This window comes from Pseudopodoces humilis, chromosome 3 (genome assembly GCF_049639895.1).
Source record: "Pseudopodoces humilis isolate 2021_Gansu_Grassland_sample_001 chromosome 3, ASM4963989v1, whole genome shotgun sequence".
Lineage (NCBI taxonomy): Eukaryota > Metazoa > Chordata > Aves > Passeriformes > Paridae > Pseudopodoces > Pseudopodoces humilis.
Window position 1 is genome coordinate 14,288,706 of NC_142202.1, and position 15,029 is coordinate 14,303,734.

A 15,029-nucleotide genomic window follows, 5' to 3' on the forward strand; every position below is an offset into this window, starting at 1 on the left:
AGGGGCACACACCATGTGTGTGCGTTTGAGAGAAAAGTTGGCCCATGAGCAGCAAGCTGTGGTATAAACTGGGATGGGGAATATTATTCCTGCTAGTAAGAGGGTTTATTCCAACCTGTGTGCTTTCCATAAGGCCTTCTGTATAAAGAACCAACAGACATCATAAATCATTATGTAGAGAAAGTAAACACTGAACAAAAAAAACACCAAACAAGACCTATGCCGCTTTATTCAGGGACTCATTTTTAAAATTACCTGTCCTGTACTAGGCTGTTGAGCCTCGAGTCTCATCCAAGCAACCTGGCCACAGTGATACAGGCACGGAACAGTAAATAATCACTGATGTTTCATCAGCAGAAGATTCAAGTTATTTCTGTTTAAACAAGTGCTTTGCACAGGAGGGCAGAAGATAGGCAGTAGTGTTTCAGCAATTTCCAAGATGTCAAAACATTCCTTAGGTTCCAGGTTAAAGGGTGAAAACCTTGGCCTTAATTAGATGCTCTTCAAATATTAGGGGCCAGCAATGGATGAATGTGACTGCAAGCAAATCCTGCTATGGACTGATAGGTATTTCACAGATGACTTCCACATGCATGCAAACATCTTAACCAACCCACAATGAATCACACATTGGGCTTTTTACACTAGTCCAGTCTCGTGGAAGAAGTTTAAATGGGAAGTGGAATATTCAGCACCATCTGAGACCAGAGCCAGGGTCTGCAGACAAAGAGAGAACACAGCGCTTTCTGTTTGCAATGCTGTTTATTTTAGAAAAGCCCCTTTGATCATCTGAATGAAAAATGTGGGCAGAAAAGTCACAAATGTTATAAAACAAAGTTTATTCTGCAATATTTTGTCATAATGAATTGCATCTCTTTGGTAAAAATAAAATTTATAAACATTTTAATTAACAGAGATTAGCATACAAAAAACTAAACTTTTGTAAATTGTCTTTAAAACGGGAGAAGGACTAAACCAGAGGAAAGAGGGTTAGAATTGGTCACCTACTGGCAAAATTATTCTAAACAAACCCAAGGACATTGCTTATGCTACATTAGAAACAAGCTAACAGGAATGGTTTAAAAACAACTCTGGTTCATTTGATCAGAATGCATTCTTACAATTCACATTTAAATAAATAATAGTTACAATGAATTGGCAATTATAAAATGTTTTATATCACTATATGGCAGTAACATAATACTTTTAATTATGCACTTTTTAGTTTGAAGAAATGTACATTTATAAAACAGACTTGATAATGGCACTGGCAGTTAGGTGTGAAGAATGTGCTTTAAGATAAAATAGCAGGTGCAACATTTAAAATATTCTACCTTTCCTTTTTCAATAAATAGTTTGACCACACCATTATTAACGTGTATGAGTATACTTTGCTTTAATTAAAGCTTGTACTTTTCAGGCTGATGAAAAGTTGCAAACAAGACAACTTCCATTTTACAGCTGGATTTAAGAACGTTTGATGTGACTTCTGCAGATAAGTGATTTAGGATTGGAATCTGAAAAGCCAATGTAGGTTTGTACAGTAATCACATCATATTTACCCTGAACAGAGCAACCTCCCATGAACACAGGTCTCATACACTTCTTCACTGCATTTAAAGAACTGAATGTGGCTCATTAATACTTTTCTTGCCAAAATGTATCCAAGTCAACCATTGGCATCAACATTTTACATATGTCACTAAAAAAACCCAAAGCCCAACAATCAAAATAACTTTTAATTATACTCCATTTATACTATATACACCAGGGTCTCTAACTGAGGTGGCAAACAAACCCGAACCCAACAGATATGTAAGAGAAAGGAAGGGCAGCTCTTCTCCCACTGCCAGGACAGGTGTTCCACAACTGAGCTGTCGGCCTTTGCTGCCAAACGTGCGGGCAGAGGCCTGGGACAATGCGGTGGGACAGGGCAGGGGGACAGCTCATCTGCCTTCCCCTTTGGAAGCAGAGAGGGAAGACAGCAAAGCAGGAAGAGCAGGAAGAGCACAGCCCCGCCACACAACACTGTCCCAGGGAAAGGCTGTGACTGCTCCCCCCTTCCACAATTCCAGTGCTCCCAGCTAGAAGGATGGATGGCATGCAGCTTTCACTGCTAACTGCTGACAAGTACCTGGTTCTCACTGGTGATTAAATGCATTGCTAGCATCCCAGTCCTTCAGATATGCTGAAGTCATTGTCACCAACTTTAGGGTTAACAGCAGCACAGCCACACTCCCAGTCAGTATTAAGCTCCGCAAATTTTATCTGAGGCTAAAATAATTCAGAACCAAAGCAAACCATGGAGCTGACTATCAACACAGCTTCCAAAACACCTGGACCTTGATCCAGCTCTCACTGGAAGCTACAGAAAGCTGCAATCACTTCAGCAGGAGCCTGGCAGCACCCCTCTTCAACAGTACCAAAGTGAAATCATGGCACTGAGCAAAACTTCAGGCTGCTCACAGTATTTCTGTGTATCTGAGAGATCTAGATGTATCTATCTCCTTTTCACATTGACACAAGCTCTGCCCTTCGCAGTCTTCCATGAGAGTTCAAAAGCAACCCATGAGCAAGAAGAAGCAGTTCCACCAAGCATTCACATCTTCAGCTCCTGAAATCCTAAGAACCACTGCATTGGTACTTGATTTTCCTTTAAATGGCAAGTTTTACCCCTACTACCCATCAGTAACACATCCAATATCAGATCTAATTGGCTAATGCAGCACTTATGATAGCCAGAACAGACACGCGGCTGCACACACGTTGCCCTGTTACAGGTGTAGGCTAACAGGCGCCCACACAAAGCAGGAATGAAGCAGAGTATTTTCCTTCCCTTTCAAGAAATAAAACAAATCATTCTTAAAACTGAATTGGAAAAAGAAAAAAAAAAAAAGCCACAAAAAAACCCCAAAAAACAACTTTTTTTTTTTTCTCTCCTAGTGTTTGTGCTTTAAATTCCAAAACACAAAGAACCTCAAATATTTCAGGCTTGATCCAACAGCCATTGAGTCAGCAGGAGCACCACCGTTGTCTTCAAGAGGCACTGGGATGGGCCCTCAGAGCAACAGACCTTCAGCAGCATGGCTGTGTTTGCATTGGAAGTAGACAGTTTAGGATAGGATTCATGAAGAGACTGACAAATAAAAAAAATAAAAAAAAAAGAAAGAAAAAAAGGGCAAAAAACCCACACTAGTCTAAGAAAGGCATTCAAATAGCCAGGAAAATACTCCCTTAGGGAAAGGTTAACTTTTGGCTGAATCCAGCACTGTTTTCAACAGTGGACATTGGTTTCTTAAGTGGCTCTGCTCCTAATTTTCACCCAGCTTGCCCAACACCTGGTGGAAGCAGTAGCTTCCCGTTGGTGAGAATGTTTATGGCACATCATGCTACCTTTCAGCAACAGGAAAGATGACCTTGGATAGCTGTATACAATTCTGCAACATACTTAAGGCATCCTTGTATGTACAGTACTGTTAAAACCCACTCCAACAGAACTGCTTACCCCTTTCTGAACAGAAAATTAAAAAGAAAATAAAAAAGACATCATCTACAGGAAGATGTAAGTAATCACACTGATTTTAAAAGAAAAATAGGGATAAAGTTCAACATACCACAAAAAACACTTTCTGGCTGAAGGATGTCTAGGAACTATAAAGAGATTCTCTTATTGCAAAATGAATCTGAATCCTTTACATGGAAGTCAGAGCCCTTAGACAGAACAAAATTCACCTCTGCAGATGGGGCCAGCAGAGATGTAAATATGATCCACAGTGTGCATCTGAACAAACATCTCTGAAAAAAAATAGTCAACTATTGTAAAGAAAAAAAATAATTAAAAGGTGATCATTAAGAAGTATGGTTTTGGGTTTTCACAAGTCATGCATATCTTCTAATTTGAGAAGATTAAATATTTTCTTTTTAGATGGTGATTTAAAAATAAATGGCTAAAGTATAGTTTGCGCCAAAAAATAAAAAAAAAAAAAAAGCAGTGAGTCCTCTTATGGCTTTGATCTCCCTTGTGAAGGGTAAAAGTAGAAGAGTATTGCCACAATTAAAAAAAATATATGTATATATTCAACACTGACAAACATATTATTTTTTCCTTTGCTTGTGACAGTGGGTCTTTGCAGTACTTATTAAGGAACTCAAGCACGTCTGGATGCCAGCAAGGTGGAGCAGAGACCCTGCCGCTTCCTTCAGCTCCTCGTCGATCTCCTGACACAGCTCCTCGAGTACTTTCTTGCTGGGCTGACTTTCCTTAGAGGTATCTACACAGGGTTGGGATGCATAGCCACTGTCTCCGAGAGGATCGTCTTCATAGTCCCCATCTGTGTCCACCTCGCTGTGAAACCCCTCGCTGCCGTCGTGGCTGGTCTTGGAGATGAACTCGTACACCTCGTCCAGGGAGGACAGGGAGGACACGCTGGACCTGGAGGCGCAGCGCTGGGAGCCCATGCTGCTGGCACTGTAGTTGTGATCCTCGCTGGGATCGATGTTGGTGGCCGCGGAATCGTTCTCCTGCAGGTTTATGGAGCTGGGAGGATTGAATGCGCTGCCGTAGCTCCTCTTCTTGGGTGTCTTCAGAGGCTGAGGTTTCTCACCTGTGAAAAACAAGACGTGTCAGCAGGCAAATGCCCCGGCGAGATCGCCTGCACCACGAGCACGCTGGGCCTGGCTGGCTGCAAGGGAAACTGAATTCCAGCATTTAAAGTCACAAAGTGCCCATTTACTGTCACCCCCAGAGGACAACAGTCACCACCCAATCTCAGCTAAGAGCTAGAGGAACAGAGAAGTAGCCAAGAAACTCTTCTTACTATCTAGCACAGAGAGGGCAGGGACAGAACTTTGCAAAAAAATTATCAAAATTAACTGGGGAAAGAAAAGAAAGTCTGCTTCTAGTAAAACTCTTGCAATGCTAGCTGAAAGAATAATTAAACCAAAATTACTTCTTGACTACTTTTACTGTTTGGAAACTAGACCATACTTGTTTCCTGAAATTTTATGAAGTATTTAGTTACTGAGTAGAGAAGGAAAACAAGAATAAAGTGGTTTATGCTTACAGTCCAGCATCCCTTGTTGAATGGAAGTATTTAACAGCATCATTGCCGTAGCAGCATCAATATCAGATTCTGTGAAGCAGAAGCAGCAAAATATTAGAACTCAGGTAAGCCTGACAAGATGAGGTCTCTACAATATACAAAGAATACATACATATGTGTATATTTATATAGATATGTATTTGCCTGTACTGGCCTACAACAAAGAGCAAGGGTGGGGGGAATGTAAAAACTCAAACAAAGCATGACCCTTGTACAGCCCAATACTGTTCCAGATCAGGCTCATACCTTAACTATGACATTCAAAGGCTGAGATCTCACGTTGCACTCACTGAAGCCAAGACTCAGTGACACAATTAGACATTCATGTGACAATGCTGTTGCTATACTTAACAAGTGCCTTTTGTTTGTACCAGTTGGGAGAGAAAGATTAGACACATGGCACAGCAAAGCACCTCGGCAGCTCCATGCCCTGGCTGTGGGAATGTGCAGGGCTGAGAGCAGCCGTGCCCATTAACGCAGCACTAATTCAGCACACCTCCCTCCTCCAGCAGAATTTTCCACACTAGTAAGTCCAACGGAAGAAATTGAGACTACGCAGGGGGAAAGGGCACTGAACTGCTCAATCTAGAAATCAGGGAGATCTAAATAATAAATAAGCATGTAGGGAAGGTTGAGGTGAACTGTGGCACTGTCAGCTGCAGTGAGAAACACTGCTGCAAAATGCCATCCTTTGCAGAGTAGATTGCTTACATTTCTGAAAGGCACCTTGAGGATAGCAGGGCAGAGAGTGACATTTCTAACCACAACAAGGTGAAAGGGAAATGAAACAAGTATGCCTTTCCCACTCATTTCAGGACATGCCCCTGCCCTTTAAAGAAGAGGAAATCCAATCCATTCTTTGGCTCACTTCTGCAATGGATGATGAATACTCCTTATACAGGACAGAAATACGTATGGTGGACTAAACAGGCAGAACAGGAGCAAAGAGACAGGGAGCTCTCACAAGAGCCTGGGTGTCTGAGAGCAGAAGCTCACATCTGAGGTGTAGGTAGGTATGTACATATGTATGAGCAGTGAGTGGAGAACAGGGCTGGAAGGCACCAGCAGCAAGCAGAACAAGCTCTCGGTTCTGCTGAACTGGAACTATGGGGGGAACTGTTGAAGTAAAACATCAGCAATGTCATTTTTGATGGCATTTGTTTTCTCCCCCACATTACACGCATTAACTGTGTTACTGAATTTAAGGGGAGAGTAGTATTGAGATAACTGCAGAGTTATCAGCCTGGCTTCCTTGTCTTTATAATTCTCCCTAACTTCACCCCTGGTCAAGGAGAAATTTGAAGAACATGACACATTGGGAATGTTGTACCAACACAGGAAGGGGACTGAGCTGCCGTCTCCAACACAGTTTATAAAACATACACATTTCACCCCCTTGTTTTCCATGCCTTTAATTTTAAATCCAGCATACTTTAGGCTCTACCCCCTTGTACTCATGCGATTACTTTTTTTTTCCTTCTGCTTTGGCTTTCTTCGGCAGAAACAGAGCCCCTGAATTCATAGGTTATATGCACCCAACTGACAAAAAGAAGCAGAAAAATAAAGCATGAAGAATTACTTTGCTCCACTAGTGCAATCAGGAAGTGAAATATTCCCATTCCTTACTTGCTATCCCAGACATTTTATTTTATCGTTTGATGTTGGTATATAAGCACCACCTTGTAAAAATGACAAGCAATCAGAGGTACTAATGCAATGCAGGATTACTACCCACAAAGAATATTTCTGTACCTTAATACTCCCAAAGAATGAGAAGAGGCACTTCTGCAGTGGCTTCTTAGCAGTGCTCTGTGTCACTGATAATGTGCTTTGGCTTCATTTGTGATTGCTCTTCTCAACAGTGCAGTATTTCCCAAATTTGCACTTCTTCAGCAGAATGGCTGTGGAAACTCCTTACTACAAGGAATTCTGCTCATCTGCACAAGAGCTGCCCTATGGGACCCCAGGAACATGGATGACTTGCCTCTAATGCAAGAGAAATGCTGGACAGGCTCCCCCACATGCAGAAACTCAGTGATACCATATACCTGTCATTATTTTGGCACCTCTGGTGTAGCTAAATGGAAGAGGCAACCTCCAAACCTGTCATAAGACACACCAGCAAAATCCTTAGGAGGGGAGGGATTTCTTGTGTTCTCCAACAAGCCCTGAGAATCCCAGATCCAGCAGCCCTGCAGCAGCCAGCCAGCCAAGGGATGTTTCCTTGCCACCCAGATGCCACCACAGATCCTCCATCAGGGTGGTGCATGGTGACCATCACCTGTAGGCCAGGCAGCTGCTTGGCCTCCAAAAAGCTTTGGCTTTGCTGCAAAACCAAAGCTGCTGGTTTGTGGCCAAAAACCAAAAGCAACCTTCTCATCTCTAAGCCTACTGAGCCTGCAAAATCAGGGAGCTGGGTGTCTGCTCAGGTCCCACTTGGGCGGTGCCTTTCACTACCCTGCTGAAAGAGCTGTAACAACACTCCTCTGCAACACATTTTGTTAGATTCAACCCTTTAATAATTGAGTACTGTTCACTTTTCAGCACTTAAAACACGAAATTATTATTATTTTTGTCTAGGAAAAGCCTAATTAAGCTTTATTAGCAAGGTGCAAGAGCTGTGCTCAACTGGCTCCTTCAAAAGAAAAGCTGCAACCCCCGGCACACCTTCTAGCTCCCTCTTGGTACCTCAAGTTTTATACACTAGCATTTGCTACCTTTGGTTCTCAGTTCTTGGTCTCCAACAAAACTGATAAAGAGATGTGCAGCTTTCAGATTCATTTCCTACTGAACTATTAAGTAGGTCATACTTGGGAGTAATGCATATGCTGAATATTTTGCTGTCAGAACAAGATGGCCCCGATTACACCTTGAAATTCACCTCACGGATTTAAAATTAATACGAGTAGCTAATATAATACATGTGCATTGTACTACATCTGGGTTTTTTTGTCATCTAGCAGACCCTTCAGAGCAGGGACAGAGACATCATCTGCAGCTGGGCTGCACTCCATACTTGTGACCAAAACCAGGGGAGGAGAGTGAAAGGAAATTCCAAGTTTACCTTTGAGAGATCGGCTGTGATTCTGCTGAAGGACTGAAGTCAGGTAGTGAGGGGATGACGACCTACTGAAAAAGAAATTTAACAGCTCAAAGCCAAGCCTTGATCAGGCAAATGATTTATACAAAGCACAGCAGACAATATTATGCTCATAGAAGGCTAAAAACAAAACCAACCCTATTCATCCCAGGAAGGCAAGCAATTTCTGCTGCCCTCAGTAGATGGCTCAGCACTGGTTTATAGTTTGTGTAGCACTATTTAAGCCATCACCAGCATTTGGAAAACACCTCCAAATACACACACTAAGCAAAAATCTTGTTGGCAAGAGTCACAGACTTCTACAGATTTTCTATACCTGCCTAAAGGCTGGATTTTAAACAAAGACATGTATGGGAAGTGACAATGGTCAAATAAAAGAGTTTTAGGCTTCAGGCATTAGCTTGAGCCTGTATGAAATTAAGTCACACAACTTTCTCACTCTGGCCTGAGAAATCATAAAGAGGATTCCAAACAGTCCTTAGAGAAGGAAAACAACCTTTGCAGTTGTTGTTTGTTGCCTTGTTGTTTACTTGCAAGAAACAGTCAAGGGGTGTTCCCAAGTGTCCAATGATGCTGATGTGTTGGTTTCATGACCAATGAGAGTTTTACCTTTCCAGACCTTCTTATAGAACTGTCTATAAAAGAAAATCTGGAAGAATAAAACTTGCTCTCTTGTGCAACCCAGCTAGAGAGTCTATGTTGTTACTTTTGCCATTTCTAATACAGTGTGACAGATACATATTTTTTACTACATAAAACCTACACATGAACAAAACATTAGCTCATACAGAGATGCTCAGAGGACAGGTAAGGACCAGTTGTGATTATTTGCTTTTCCAAACAGTGGTGGGCAATTACCAAGACCAAAAAGTAATAGTCAAAGAACTGTGGAAGAGAAAAACTAAAGAAAAACAAAACAAATCAAGAATGCTGATTTTAAAGTTGATGCTATCCAGGGTGGTTTTTCATAATCAGACCAGCTGTGCATCAGACAAAGTACCCTTAAATCCCTCACAAAATAAAGGGCAAGTTAAAGCTTTTACATGTTTGTTTTTTTCCTGCTACACACCCAGCCCTAATTACTCAGTTTATTGTAAATGTATTAGTGAGCAGTTAGAAGTAACTACAATAAAAATAGTACACACTATTAAAATTGCATGAAATGTAGCAATGTGCATCTTTTATAGTGCTGCTGGAACAATCTGAAGGGCGATGACAGAATTTTCAAGCCCAACCTGCAAGAGAAACCTCAGTTGAACGGGAAAAATGTGCAAAACTAGGCTTCACCGTCTGGTATCTTTTCTTGTAGCAGCCACGGAGTGCAAAGAGAAGAGATCCAAAAATGGGTGGGGAAAAAAAAAAATAAAAATAAAGGAAAGCAATGGTCTAACCCAAATTGGCTGTCTTTGCAGCCCTCAGATCCATTGTACAAAGAGATGCTAAACATCACCATCCTTTTGTCTAAGCTCAGATCCTTCAAAAATCATGTCCACATAGAGCTCTCCTTAATAAAGTAAATTAATGCCTGGTATTGATTAAGACAAGCCATGCATAAGGTATGAGCAAGTTGAGGACTGTGGCTGTCCCCAGGGCTGTAATTCATGTAGCACTGGAACCTGAATGCAGTCAGGGGCTTCACAACGACTTGTTGAACAAGCTGTGCAGAAATAAAATGCATCAGGGATGCCAATCATCTATAATACAAATGTCAGTGTCACTAGACAAAGATTACAGTTTTGGAAAGCTTCTGCTCAAAGCAACAGCTTAAATTTTATTTTAAAAATCACACTGAATGATAGGCATACTCCCCACAAACACATGGTAAAATAATCATGAGAACCAGTCTTCCCACAGGGAAACTCGGAGACTGTCACAGCTGAATTTTAGGATCACTCTGAAGATAAATTTGGACAGTATTTCAGACTCTCTCCAGCTGAACCTCTGGGCTTCCTCTCTCTCTACAATAAGGCAGATCCTTGGGGGCCCTTCCCCAGAATTGGGCCAGAATTTAAATCAAATCTAAGCATGGAAGGGGAAAAAAATAAATCTGTTTTTCTGTGTGCGATGGGAAGCCACATAAACGTTTTTTATTATTGAAAGAAAATAAACCAGCTTTAATTAGAGAGCAGTTTGGTATCTTAATATGTTGTTTCTTATTTTCTTGTACTTATAAATACAAGCACTGCAAAACCCTTCCCATGTTGAAGTCAGTGGGAATTTTGCCATGTGGCTTCATTAGATCCAGGATTTCCTTGTAATTGTTGGCAAGTGTGACTAGTCCTTCAGTAAAGGGAAAAAAAAAAGTTACCAAAAACAACAGCTTCAAATTGAAAACCTGATCTTCCAAGTACTTAAGCATGCAGATGAAATGTCTCCCTCCTCACACCTAATGTTGGTATGTTGCATTTATCCATGCTAAGTAAACCACACTTAACACAGCTTTAGCTGCACTGATCTTGGAGACCCTGGAGATTTTAAAAGCTTAACTGGTCAAGGCTCTGAACACCCTGCCCTAGGCTGAGTCTGTCGATCCTCTGCACCTCTGGCAGGTCAGACAATGTCCAGAGGCCCCTTCCCATCTGTATTATTCTCTACATTTTAAAGTCTGGCTGTACTTACACAGACAGAGCATTAAAGCTTTCAAGGACCAAACCTTCAGTTGAGTTGTACCCAAAACCAGAAGTCGATACCCTTACAAAGAGACATTAAAGCAGATCCTCTAGAGCCCAATTACAGTCATTTCAATAATCTTTATTCCCGTAAACCCCAACCAATACCACCACTCATAGTTTCCAATATGACAATTTCTTAATACTTAAATGTTTCAGGGTTATTTTGGTAATGTTCCCAATTCCAACAGAGAGCTGGAAAACAGAATACTTCTGCCTGGCTTTTTCCAGCCCAGGATGGCCCTGGGTTGGAGAAAGACCAAAGACAGCTGGTTTTATCTTGTGTGCAACAAACCCCACTGGACAAGCCCATGCCACAAAAAAATCTTGAGCCCCTAAGGCTTGCACAGGGGTGCCAGCTCCCAGGGTCAGTGTCCTGCTGGACCCTGAGAAACATCTGCTCAGTGTTCTCAGTCTTACATCCTGCTCCAGAAATCCCAGCTCCTCCTGTTTGTTAAGGAAACTCCTTGCAGTAAGGTTAAGGCATAGGACAATGTACAGACACCGTAATTACCTCTTATCTCACCCAAATTCTTTCCTGAACAAGACAAACCAGCTACGTGCCTTCCTCAGAACTGAGCTCACCCAACGTGCTGCTCTGTGTTCTGTCCTCCTGCCTCCGGAGATGGGCTGACCCAGCTGCTGCTCCCCTTCCTCTACTCAGGAGACATGAGTTTGACTTTAAATTCTCCAAAATCTATTGCCTAATCTTAAACTGTGTTGGTAAGGAAGTCCTGGTTTCAGAATCTTGCATGCCCCACCTCAGATTACATATGGCAAAGGCTGTCTTTTCCATCCCTGCTGCAAAATGCTTTTAAACAGCCTCAGAGAAAAACAACCCTCTTAGAATAGCATCTCAGCACTTCAGACTGTAGAAATGTTAATTGTTTTCAACAAAACGCACAGAATAGATACATTTTATATCCAGACAAGTGACTTACAGGAGAAGGCATTCACCTCCTCCACAGAGCAGCACCAGGCACCACCCTACAACAGCCCTGATGGACGGCGCTTGAAAGAGGATTTTGCTCCAGTTCCCAGGCCTGCCTGCCCTCTTGCAGAAATTGGGCTCTCCAGAAAGCAGCCAGGACACCCCTGACCTTCTTTTAAACTCTCCCACAGTTAATAAGAGACTTGAACACACCCCAGATGTGCTGTCTGGGAAGCCTGAGCTCATTGCATCTCCCCATCTCACCCAGCTGGTCTCACCTAAGGCCCACTCAAATTCTGCTTTCGGGGGGCAGCAGATAAGAGCACTTCAACACCCCCTGCTACCTGGAGCAACATAACCACGTCATGGTCGGATGAGGACTTTCACCTACCTGGGTGGCGACGCTGGTGGAGTATAAAATGCAAGTGCTGAGGAAAAAGGCTGTTTTTTCAGTGCTTGGACAAGATTAGGTTTATATTTTGGGTCAACGCACCACAGCGACCCTTTTCCATTCACCTGCAACAAAGAAACACAGCAAATTAGAAAATCCAGGACCAGGCTGGTACAGTCCTTTCTAGTTTAATACCCCCAAGCTGCAGCACAGTGCCATGACTGCATATAGGCATGCACCACTGCACAGCTGATGCACAACATCCACAGGCAGTTCCATCGTGGATGGTCCCAAAATTGAGGAAATGGTCCCGAGACCCTCATGATACACTATGGAAACACCCATCTTGCAGGTCGGGATAGCATCTCCAAAACCCCTTCTCTAAAGCCCCATTCCCATATGTCCCCTAATGCTGTAAGCCCTATTTTAACACTCAATAAACACAGCTGTGAGTTTAAGGATCTGTCCAGGCACCAGCAGACTGATTAGCAATCCTTTCTTTAACAGGTAAGAAACCAAAGCACCTTCCCCATGGTTTAGATATAAACACACACTCATTAAACTTTACATCACCCTGGAAAAGGATCTTGTTCAATGGCCAGCTACAAAAAATGGATTATTCCCATTTTTTCAAAACCTGAAAACCTAATGAAGGCATTTTTGATACACCTAACAATGTAAGCACTCCTGTGCTAGTCATTCTTGTTATTAAACCTGGTACATTGAAACCTAAGGATAAAGCACCTCTTGCTTGTCTCAAAGCTTTCTTCATAAATTTACTAAATAATGAAACTTTTTTTTTTTTTGAGCCTGATAGCTCTTGAAATTTAAAGAAGAAAATTAAATAGGAAATTTAAAACAATTCTATAATCACTGACGTGACAGATCAACTAAAAGCTCTGCAAGTAGCAGCAACAGATTTTTCTGGGAAAACAGATGCTACAGAAATGGAAATGTACAAGGCTGAAGGCTGGGGTAGCTGTACACCTGAACAGTAAGATCCTTCTAAAGGATTTTTGGAGGCTAAATATCAAAGCAGAAACCCAAGCTTCATGGAGAAGCTCCTGTGAGCCCACGGTGGCCAGCTGACCTCTTCCTGCCAGAATCACAGGGGACAAAAATACCAATTTATGGATGGATGCTCCATGACTTACTCTAGAGTAAAAAGGATTTACAAAGCGTGTAAGTCTGTGGTTCTATTTAAGTCGCAGGGGTTTTCTGAGAAGAGGAAATAACTTGCTATCAACAGAGGAAAATCAAGCCAGGGAGAGCCCCAGCTGAGAAAGAGATGGCAGCTGCAATTGTAGCTAACTAAAGCCACTGCCTTAACAAAGATCTCTGAGCCACTGCATCTCTCAAAGTAATTTTTTTTAACTTGAATCTTCCTTATACTTCCCTTTTCATGCTAAAAGCAAACCTGTAAGATACTTATCAAGAAGCTTACTTCTAATTAATAAACAGCCATGGTGGTTGGCAGGATGATTTAGCTATCTAGATACTAACGGGGGCATCCTCCCAACTGGCTCTGTCATCTCAGTAACACTTACACCCTGATCCTTTTCCTGCACCTACCTCTCCCAGACCCCTTTCCCCAGTACCCCAACCATGCCAAACTGGCTTTTTTTTCCCCCTCCCTTTCACAGTTTGGAGACTGTTGCCCCCAGGGAGCAGCAGGAAGTCCCCTGATCAGCAAACCACTTCTCTACACTGTTTATCTGCTACTTTAGGTGAGCACTTTTGCTTCATGCCTCATTCGGTTCAGCTGCTGGAGGTTAGTCTCCCTCTTTGATCTTCCCGGCAAGGTACTCCTCCAGTTTGCTGCCCTGACAACATAACACAAGGATTTTGGGTGGGTATTGCTACAGCAAGCTGAACCCGGGCACACCCTGAAGCCATCCAGATACTGACAGATCCAAAGCAACAGGCAGTAAACAGGGTGACTTCTTCTCTGGGTCATGTGTAATGTGAAACCACACTTCCACCCACCTTTGGAGATACTAAAAGTAGACATTGAGCTGAAGAGATGATGGGGCTGCTCCTGTGCTTTGCCTGCACCCTCTGCTTAGCAAAGACAGGCAGTAGAAATCCAGCCCAGGTCTGAAAGCAGGTGTCACATGGTAAGGGAAAGCCTGCCACAGCTGGAGCTGGAAATGCCACAGAACCAATATCCAGCTCTAAAACAAGCCAGAACAGACTGTGCCATTTCTCCTGGCAAGGACTAATTCAGGACACTGTAAAATGCTAAACTGCCTTTGGAGGTTAGTATTTCACTGCAACAGTGAGGCAAGTGTTGGAGTGAAATGCAGACGTAACTTCTACTTCAGATTAGAGAAAAATCCCTCAAGAGTCAGTGAAAAGAGACCACCAGGCTCTTCCTACTCTGCAACTCAAAACAGGGGCAATCATATAGTTCTGAGATTAGTTTTTGGTCCTTCACCTTTTCTGCATCTTTCCAATGTTTCTAATTTGACTTGAAGGATTTTATCTAGGCAAAAATAAAGGAAGGAAAAGAATGACTGTGTTTTGAAGCATTGGAGCTATTTTGTAAAGACAGTAAGTTTCCAGCCCCCAGCGTTTCAGGGCTGGATTACAGAAATGTGGGTGGGAAATGAAATGCCTCCCATGATCCAGCCTTATCCTTTACCACCACCCCACCACAGTCCTCCACCAGTCCAGTGAGCAAAGCCCGAGGAGCAGCCAAAGCAGAGCAGCTCTGGTGGCTCAGGCTCACTGCAGGGACACGTCCCTGTGCTGCAGAGAGCTGTCCATCAGCTTCACACCTGGGCAGCAGTCCTGGCTCCATCAGCTGTGGACAGTGAGCACCAGCTGCATCCAC

The 15,029-nt window shown here is 42.6% G+C and overlaps 1 protein-coding gene across 2 annotated transcripts in view; it reads right to left on the minus strand.

The window, feature by feature from the left end:
- Positions 1-685: 685 nt before the first annotated feature.
- Positions 686-15,029, minus strand: part of FOXN2 (forkhead box N2) — a 30,464-nt gene continuing 16,120 nt past the window's right edge. For both annotated transcript variants that reach the window (XM_005523262.3, XM_014252963.2), the window contains exons 3-6: positions 12,194-12,318; positions 8,167-8,231; positions 5,064-5,132; positions 686-4,604 (exon numbers count right to left, since the gene is read on the minus strand). In XM_005523262.3, coding sequence (XP_005523319.1) covers positions 4,096-4,604; positions 5,064-5,132; positions 8,167-8,231; positions 12,194-12,318 — 768 coding nt within the window. In that variant the 3' untranslated portion in view covers positions 686-4,095. The remainder of the gene's footprint in view (positions 4,605-5,063; positions 5,133-8,166; positions 8,232-12,193; positions 12,319-15,029) is intronic.